This window comes from Marmota marmota, unplaced genomic scaffold, assembly GCF_001458135.2.
Source record: "Marmota marmota marmota unplaced genomic scaffold, marMar, whole genome shotgun sequence".
In the NCBI taxonomy this organism is placed as follows: domain Eukaryota; kingdom Metazoa; phylum Chordata; class Mammalia; order Rodentia; family Sciuridae; genus Marmota; species Marmota marmota.
The window spans coordinates 19,677,623-19,688,031 of record NW_026000242.1 but is presented as its reverse complement, the minus strand read 5'-3'; the positions used below and the strand labels follow the sequence as shown (position 1 = coordinate 19,688,031).

General features: G+C 31.1%; 1 protein-coding gene across 3 annotated transcripts in view; it reads left to right on the top strand.

Annotated features, from left to right (window-relative positions):
* The first annotated feature begins 283 nt into the window (after nt 1-283).
* Nucleotides 284-10,409, top strand: part of LOC125613920 (cytoplasmic dynein 2 heavy chain 1-like) — a 121,011-nt gene continuing 110,885 nt past the window's right edge. For 2 of the 3 annotated variants that reach the window (XM_048795762.1, XM_048795764.1), the window contains exons 1-3: nt 284-429; nt 4,696-4,851; nt 8,932-9,007. In XM_048795762.1, coding sequence (XP_048651719.1) covers nt 310-429; nt 4,696-4,851; nt 8,932-9,007 — 352 coding nt within the window. In that variant the 5' untranslated portion in view covers nt 284-309. The remainder of the gene's footprint in view (nt 430-4,695; nt 4,852-8,931; nt 9,008-10,409) is intronic. The other variant, XM_048795763.1, reaches the window with a different exon arrangement.

Sequence of the window (10,409 nt, the reverse complement as noted above, 5' to 3'; positions counted from 1 at the left end):
AATCCTGTGTGGTAGGTACTTTTATTATCATTGCTCAGAAATGGTATAAGTCACAGAGCCCAAGATCAGATAGCAAATAAGTGGTAAAGTTTGGATTGCAGTCCAGTGAAACTGGCTTCAGGTTCAAGTTCTTATTCATTACACTAAGGTAATAATAGAGAAGATAAAATTTTTAGGAAATATCAGAATGTTAAGAAATATGTCAGAATGTCACAGAAGAGTTTTAGTGAGAAAAACCAATTATTAATAATAGATTGATAAAAGGGATATGTATGTGTGCATATTTAAGTAGACTTTTTTATTGTTTTTATGTATAAGGAATTGAATACTCTTCAACCTAAAGATACCTTTCGTCTTTGGCTCACTGCAGAAGTTCATCCCAACTTTACTCCTATTTTACTACAGTCAAGTTTGAAGATAACATATGAGGTAAGAAGATTTAAAACTTCTTCTTATGATAACAGTAATCTATTTCTGCCTTCTAAAACTTTGGAAACAACCATCTATTAGATAAAAACACCTTTTTTTTAACTTAGATGAGTTATAATACACATAGATGGTGGTATAGGATATAAAACTTTTCAAAATATTTTTCAAGTTTTATTTCACATCACTTGTGCTTTAGTTTAGATAAAAAACACAATGCAAAATTTACCATCTTAATGATTTTTAAGTGTATACTACAGTAGAGTTAACTACATGTATCTGTTGACAACAGACCTCTATAATTTTGATTCTGTAAAATTGATATCCTGCATCCATTTTTTAAAAATTTTCATTGGTATATTATAGTTATATATAATAGTTGGGTTCATCTTGACATTTTCATAAATGCTTATAACATAGTTTTCTTCATTCCAATCCCCAGTGCTCCTTCTTTCCCTCCTCTCTTCCCTTCCCTGATTTCCTTCTTCTGCTCTATTGGAGACTCTGTATCTACTGAACAGAAATTCCCATTTCTTCTTGCCCCTGTCAACTACCATTCTTTCAATATGAGTTTGATTTCTTTAGATACCTCATTTAGTAGAAGTATGTTCACTTAGCATAAGATTCATTAAGATTCATTCTTAAGATTCATCCATGTCTTGGCATATGACAGTATTGATTTTTTAAAGACCAAATAATATTCCATTATATGTATATATCACACTTTATCCACTCATTCACCAATGAGCTTTTAGGTCTTCTGCTTCTTGGCTATTACGTATAATACAGTGGATAAGTTCAAAATTCTGTTTTCAATTATTTTGGATATATACCTAGAATTGGACTTTCTAGATCATATGCTATTTCCATTTTTAGCTTTTTGAGGAACCTCTATATTGTTCTTCATAGTGATTGTATCATTTTGTATTCCCAGTAACAGTTCACTATTTCTCTACATTGTTGCCAACACTGATTTTCTGGTTTTTTTTTTTGTAAATTATTATTTATTTTTTTTCTTTTTTCTCTTTTCTAAATTGTGATTATCCTTACTAGAGTTAAATGATACCTTGTGGTTTCGACTTGCATTTTCCTAGTGATTAGTGATGTTTTGCATCTTTTCATGTGCTCATTGGACATTTGTGTATTTTCCTTGGAGAAATGTTTGTTAATGGTGTTTTCTCTTTTCTAATTGGAGTATTTCTGTTTTTGTAAGGGTTCTCATATACATAGGAGAACACACACATGTATATAAAATATATATAATTTTTGTTGTTGGTTGGTATTGTTTGTTTTTTTGGTACTATAGATTGAACCCGGGGTGCTTTACCTCTGAGCTATATCCCTAGCTCTTTTTATTTTGAGGTAAGATCTCACTAAGTTGCTTAGGACCTTGTTAATTTGTTGAGGCTGGCCTTGAACTTGGTTTCCTCCTGCCTTAGATTGCTGAGTCACAGGTATTACAGGTGTGTGCCAAAGCACCTCTATACTCTCTACACATTCTTATCAAATAGATGGTTGGCAGATATTTTCTCCTATTCCCATATTGCCTTATTTTTTTGTTGGTTATTTTTGTTGGTGGTGGTTTTTGCTTCACATAAATTTTTAAATTTAATGCAGTTCCATTATCTGCTCTGCCTTTTTTTGTCCATGTTTTTTGGTGTCATAGCTAAGAAATCCTTGCCAAATCCAATGTCATGAAGCTTTTCTCCTATATTTTCTTTTAGGAATTATAATTTTGGGTCTTATGTTTAGGTATTCAATCCATTTGGACTTAATTTTTGCATGTGATATAAAAGTAAGGACTAAACTTCACTATTTCCTAAGGTATAGCTCACTGAGAGTTTCAAAATTATTATGTGTATGTATGTCTATAATATCCTCAAGACACACTTATAATCTTATTATTTTTTTTTTTTTTTTGGTACTGGGGATTGAACTCAGGGGCACTCAACCACTGAGCCACATCCCTATACCTATTTTGTATGTTATTTAGAGACAGGGTCTCACTGAGTTGCTTAGTGCTTCACTTTTTAAAAATTTTTAATTTATTTATTATTCTAATTTGTTATATATGATAGCAGAATGCATTACACTTCTTATTACATATATAGAGCACAATTTTTCATATCTCTGGTTGTATACAAAGTATAGTCAAACCATTCATGTTTTCATATGTGTACTTAGGTATCACTCCACTGTCTTTTCTACCTCCATGCCCCCTCCCTTCTCTCTCACCCCTTTGCCCTATGTAGAGTTTGTCTGATCCTCCCATGCTCCCCCCTGACAACCCCATTATGAATCAGCATCCTTATATCAGAGAAAACATTTGGCATTTGGTGTTTTGGGATTGGCTAACTTCTCTTAGCATTATTTTCTCTAACTCCATCAATTTATCTGCAAATGCCATGATTTTATTTTCTTTTATTGCCGAATAATATTCCATTGTGTATATATACCACATTTTCTGTATCCATTCATCTACTGAGGGCATCTAGGTTGGTTCCACAGTTTAGCTATTGTGAATTGTGCTGCTGTAAACATTGATATGGCTGTGTCCTTGTAGTATACTATATTTAAGTCCTTTGGGTATGGACTGAGGAGAGGGACAGCTGGGTCAAATGGTTGTTCCATTCCCAGATTTCCAAGGAATCTCCATACTGCTTTCCATATTGGCTGCACCAATTTGCAGTCCCACCAGCAACGTATAAGTGTGCCTTTTCCCCACATCCTCCACAACACTTATTGTTGTTTATCTTCATAATGGCTGCCATTCTGACTGGAGTGAAATGAAATCTTAAGAGTAGATTTTTTTTTTTTTTTTTTGCATTTCTCTAATTACTAGAGATGTTGAACATTTTTTCATGTGTTTGTTGATTGATTGTTTATCATCTTCTGAGAAGTGTAGTGCCTCACTTTTACTGAGGCTGGCTTTGAACTTGCAATGCTCCTGTCTCAGTCTCCTGAGCTGCTGGAATTACAGGCTTGCGCCACTGCACCCGGCCAATCTTTAAAACATATTAAATGTCCATTTTTTTCTTCTGTTTCGATTAGTTGCCAGAGTTGTTCAAAGTTTTTTTCCAAATTACTAATGTCATGCTTATATTCATATTATTTTTAATTTTTTCTATTCACTGAATTTCCATCTTTAAATCTGTATTTCATCCTCTTTATGTTTTCTTTACTTTTCTTTTTTTCCTGATTTTTTAAGCTGAATGTTTAATAGGTCAAAATGCTTAATGCTTCATATTTACTTGTACTAATATTGAAATTAAATTAAGTCTGTGAATTTGTAGGTGAGTATAACTTTTTTCCTTATCTTGTATTTTGGCATCCTAGTGGTTTTGTTATTTTTGCAATATTCTATTATGATTTTCTAATTTGTTGTACATGGTTTATTAATTTGTATAATGTATATTATAGCACCTTTTGAAGAAAACTCTTAAGTTGTTTAGTTTCCTATTAATATCATACATTATTTTATTTATCTACCTATTTATTTATTTTTCAGTTGTAGATGGACACAGTATCTTTATTTTATTTTATATTTTAATGTGGTGCTGAGGATCAAACCCAGGGTCTCGAATGTGCTAGGCGAATGCTCTACTGCTAAGCCCCAGCCCCAGCCCAATATCATGCATTATTAAATAGTACTCTTTTTTCTAAGGATGTGAATACTTTATTTTTATCATTTTGGTATAATGTATACAGATATATAACATACAGTCCTAATGCTTGTAGATGAGCATTTTTTGACTGAGTACTAGTCCAATATACAATGTCAATTCCTTTTTTTGTATTTGTATTCAGTTGCTTAGCAATGTCTGGTAATACCCACTTTAACTTTGGTGGACTAATGCTCAAAACAAATTAGTTTACATTATGTGTAAATGGTACATTGTAGTCCTCATGGAAATTCAAATAACAATTAGTGAGGGATAACTGGCATATTATTCCCAAATATCTGCCCTAAACCAATGAGTATCCCAGTATTATAAATAATGATTTTATTTCAATAACAACAAAACAACTTAATGATCATGTAAAAATTGGCTGTTTTGAAAACTATTGATTGTATTCTGGATTTATAATTAAAATGAACTGTTAGATATATAAGGTGTTCAAAACTCATTTTATATTTGTACATTTTGAAGTAACAAATCAAACTTGGTAAGTGGTGAAAATCTATTCACTAAAATGTGTTCTTAAATATGATAAATATAGAGTTATTTGTAATATTTTAAATAATAGGATGTCTGTTAATTTCTTTAGTCACCTCCAGGTTTGAAGAAGAATTTAATGCGTACTTATGATTCTTGGACTCCTGAACAAATTAGTAAAAAAGATAATATATATCGAGCTCATGCTCTCTTTAGTTTTGCATGGTTTCATGCTGCATGTCAAGAAAGAAGAAATTATATTCCACAGGTAATTAAGAATGTCTTAAATAGTCAAAACTTTGCATTTTATTAGAATATTCTTATAGTTTAATATAAATAGCTAGGATCATATCATGATTTGGCTTGTGATTCATACATTTATATCTCCAATTCAATCTTTTCAAGTTTCAGACTATATTCAGTTATCTACTTCACATCTTATATTTACTCAGTAAGTATTAGATATCATATTTATGATTAAGTACTCACAAACATCTCAAACTTCAAAAACTGGTTTTCCTATGTCTGTTTTTCCTTTAGTATATTCTTCTTGATAAAAGGCATTGATCCCCATCTTCCTCAAGATAGAATTATAGGACTTGTTTTTGGTGTTTTTATCTCTTAATTTCCCTACCAGTAGATGATCAAGTACTATTATGATTTCAAAGTACAACTCTACTCCGTGTACAAGTCATCACTATTTTTTCTAAGCTTCATCTCACTTACCTGTATTTCTGCTCTTGCCTTACTTATAAGTATTGTTCCTTTTGTTGTTGTTGTCATTTGTTTGGGTTTTTTAATTTTGTTTTTACATTCACCAACTAGAATATTTTCCTCATATGTGAGTTTGTTTATTCTTTTACTATGCTTAAAACTCATCTGATGGCTTTCTGTCGTACTTGTGGAAACATCTTGCAGATTTATTATTATAGTCCAGAAGGAAAAATCCACTGTTCTCTTCAACCTCCTCTCTTGCCCCACATCTTACTTGTACTCTACTCTTCTGTCACACTGGACTTCTTTAAGGTTTTGAATTTATCAAGCTCTTTCTCATTAAATACATTGCGCTTAAATAAATCAACCAATAAATTACACTTTTCCATTGCCATGGCCCTCATAGCTGGTACTAATGCTCCATTCTTGCTAAATGACTATCTGTGCCATGAACTCTTCTATATTTAATTTTTTTCCATTCTGTTTATTTAATTTTGCCCAATTCTGCTGGGAAGCTATCTCCCACCTGCTCTCCTCATCTTTTCACCCTTTTAGCCTCTCGATTTCAGTTACATGTCAAAACAAGAGCATAGAATCTGTAGTTAGACAGATTTGGGTTTGAGTCTTGACTCAAGAACCTTGCTTTGTGATCATGAATAAACTAATTTAACCCCAATAAACACCACTACCCCATTCACTTTGTGTAATTATAGAATGAGAACGATGATTATATTTGTCTTTGTTGTAGGGATTAAATAAAATAATGTATATTTGGAGGTGCTTAACATGGTGATTTGCATATAGCCTGGGAAATATTTTGTCAAACAGATGGAATAGTAAATAATTATAGTATTGCATTGCATCATATAATTTACATATTATGATTATGGAAAGCACATACTTATTATTTTAAGTTTACAAAGAGGAAATGCATGTCAATAATAATTAACTTCTCAAGGCATCATACCTAAAAAGCTGTAGAGTTCTGAAAAGGGTTGGAATATCTTCCTGTAAATCCTTTGCTATTAACTTCTCTGACTTTAGTCCTTGGCCTTCTGTGGCAAATAATCTTGACTGAGAGATGAAGAATAGTGATAGTATCTTAATTTTATTGATAAGTTATATTTAAAGTGAAGTTAAATTTTATTGTGTGTTATCATACATGTACACAGTGTAAATTTAAAAGCTAAACAAAGCTTTTTAATGGGAGTTAGTCTCTTCCCTTCATATACTCCTGCCCCTGAGTTTCCATTCCATGGGTATCACTGTAAACTGTTTTTTGGGTGTTCTTTAGTGATATTCGATATAAAAAATTTTATGGATTTATACATATATATATATATATATATATACACTAATGTTCTTTGTAACTCAAATGGTAGCATATTACAAATATGTCTGTGTCTTACTTTTTTAAATACTATATTTTAGAAATTATCCATGTATATAGTTATGCCAAATTTTACATTTATATTGCATTAGACTGATGTGCATTTTTTTAACTCATATTGAAAGGACATTTTTTTTTAATCTGTGCTAATGTGAAAAAATGTTACAATTTTTATCCCTATACTTAATTTAACATTTAATAGTGGCTTGTTCCTAAATGTGGAATGTTTGAGTTAATAGATATCTTTTTCCCCCCAAATTTATAAGTTTTACCAAGTTGTTTTTCATAGAGGACATAGTAGTTCACTTTTCCATAAAAAAGCTTGAAAATATATATTTTTTCACATTGGAAGTCTTGTCTCATAAAAATCATAGTTGGAGGTGAAAGCGGACAAGATGTAAATTACTACTTAGTTGCTAGGTACCACATCATAAGAATATGTTTTAAGTAATATTGATGGCTGCAGTCTTTTGAGTTTGGGTTTCTTAAAAATATTAATGTTTAATATATTTTAACACTTTCAAAGGTTGTTTCTTTTTACAAATAAGGTCTAATAGAATGACATAAAAAATCTTACTAAGAATTTGTTTTGAGTTGGTAGAAAAGTTTAGTTAAAATATTACAGGACATAAAGAATGAAATAATGTCATTTCCAGGAAAATGGATAGAACTGGAGATGGAGAGCATCATGTTAAGTGAAGTAAGTCAGATACAGAAAGTCAAGCGTCATAGTTTTTTTTTTTTTTTAATATGTAGAAGCTAGAGGGAAAGAAGGAACAAAAGGGATCTCATGAAAATAGAAAGGAGACCAGATGGGTGGAAGAAAGGGAAGGAGCAGGGATGAGGAAAGGTCAAGGAGAGGTACTAGGGAATGAAATTTTCTAAAGTATGTTATGTGCATGTACAAATATGCCAGTTGGATGTCTCAAATGATTGAAAATCCATATATTTTGGTAAATACACCTTTTCTAGATCTTGTAGCAGGAACCCAGATTTTTTTTTTCAGATTTTATTTCTTTTGTTCATTGCTTTATTGTCATGACTTAAACGGTGCCTGGTATGGAGCGTGCACTCCAAAAGTTTTTTTTTTTTTTTATTTAATGAGTTTTGTTTAAAAGATTTGTTAAAATTTTCTTTATTTATCTCAGGATAATTTCTTCCCCAACATCATATTCTTTCAGTGTTCCACATATTAGTGAATATCCACCTTCCATTTGAAAACATAAGCATAGAAATCATTCTTAATTGCTTAATTCTTTTTGGTATCCTCACTCTCCATTAATATCTAATACAAAACTTCAGTTAATTTTTTTCCTAACAACTTTTAAAATCTGTCTACTTTTGTTTTTTACCTATTCTATCCCTTGCATTGTCAGTAGGACTTTTCTCACCTCTTAGATTGGATCAGATCTCTTTCTTATATATACGAAGTAGGTTTCTTTACATCAAATTTATTATACTTTGTAATCATACATGCATTTGAATGATTGTCTCTATCTCACTCCTCCCTACATTTGACTGAAAGCTACATGAGAGTAGAGATTACCTATTTTCGGGTTTACTTAATATTCCCAGAGTCTCACCTATAATACACATTTAAGAAATGTTTGTTGAATTATGAATACATGTAATTTGTATTAATATTCCTAAGTACTATTCAAGTATTAAGCATTTTAGTTTGAAATTACCTGATTGCATAATTAGTTATTTCCCATTAGAAATCAGAAATCGTGTTTTATATTATTTTATATACAATGTTGAGCTCTATGAACATTCTTCTATGCTGCTTTGTTGATTAAGTACCAATGAATGTAGAGAAATAATATATGTTTTGGGGACTCTTGAATATTTGTTTTCATGTTTGTGGGGAAAATCTGTACTCCTGAACCTGATTATAGAAAATATGTCACTGTATACATAGTATATAGCATAAAAATTTATGCCAGTTTGTTCTATGACTGTATATACTTAAATGATAAAAACAAATTATATTAATATAATATGATAAATATATACAATAAATTATTGTATTATTATAGTACTTTTTATGCTTTAGAGGTCTGTAGATTTTTTAATTCATGTTATTTTAGATATATTGTATATTGGTTTTATTATAAATTCTCAGAATTTGTATTTTTTTAGTATATACTGAACACATTTTAAATTATAAGAGCACATATGTGTACATACATTGCCTTTGAACACTGCTTAATTCTTTACTATTTTTTAAATTTGTTTTGGTAGGGTTGGACCAAGTTTTATGAGTTTTCTTTATCAGATCTTCGGGCTGGGTACAACATTATTGACAGACTCTTTAATAGTAAGTTCTAAAAAAACTTTTATGTTTCTGGTGTTATGATAAATTTAATTTGTAATGTTATTAATATTTTCCAGAACTGGCTTAACATCATGTCACAAAATTTGATTGCCTTTTTTTTTTTTTTGAGTATTTTGTATCCTGACTGCCATGTCTGTGTTTTCTGGATTCTGATATATTCTGTTCTTGTCATTGGTTTTGATATAAACCATTTGATTTCTGATTTATCTGTATTTCTCAGGAAGTAGAAAACTAGAAAGATCTTGTCTTCACTTTTTCGCATATAAAAACTTTAGGCTTCAACTGAGTTATTCAGATCTCTTTCCAGGGAACTTTTAAAATTCGAATGTATTAATCTAAGGCTACTAGTACCAAGGATTTGTAGAGCCTTGGTTAAATTATTAAGTGGGATTGAGGATACAAATAACATACTGAAATAGTGCAGCAAAAAAGATTATATCACTCAATTCCGTAAGGTCATTTAGCTCTTTACCTCCTAAGATAGGAACAGTGAAATCCCTAAAATTTTTTTGTGTAGGGCTAAGGCAAGTGGACACTAGAGGTTAGACCATCGATGATTTAGAAAACAGAGTAGGTCAATACAATCTTGAACATAGGAATGTCATAAGTAGAATTCTTAATTTCGGTCTCCCTTCACTTTTCCAAACCCTGCCACCTAGCCAAGCTACTCTTCCTAGTTTGCCTTATTTCAGTAGATGGCATCCTTCATGTACTTTTTCAAGGTTAAGGCCTATGAATCACCCCAGATTCTTTTTTTTCCCCTCACCCTCAAGCGTCCAGTGCTTTGGCAATTTCTGTCTCTTCCATTTCCAGATCATATTATGATTCTGTTGAATTCTTCTTAATTTCATTAAAGCTTTAATTTTCTAAGTTGTAATATCTTCTTACTTCTACTTTAGCATGCTTTCAAACATTCTCTATAAACTAACTCTAGTTTTAGAAAAGTAAGTAAAACCATGTATTTTCTCTTTAAAGCATATAGCCACACTTGTTGACCTTGTGTACTTCAAATAATCAGTCTTATTTCTATTTATAGGTGTTAGTAGATACTCTTTCTATTACAGCATCTCAAGTTTTTTTTAATGTTTTGCCTCTTCCTGTTGTCTATATCTTAGAAGTTTCCATTTCAGAAAACTTTTTGTTTTTCTTCCCCACATTTTTTTCTTTCTTTCTTTTTTTTTAATTTTTTATTGTGGGTTGTTCAAAACATTACAAATTTCTTGACATATCATATTCCACACTTTGATTCAAGTGGGTTATGAACTCCCACCTTCACCCCATACACAGATTGCAGAATCACATCAGTTACACATCCATTGATTTACAAATTGCCATACTAGTGTCTGTTGTGCTCCGCTGCCTTTCCCATCCTCCCCCCTCCCCC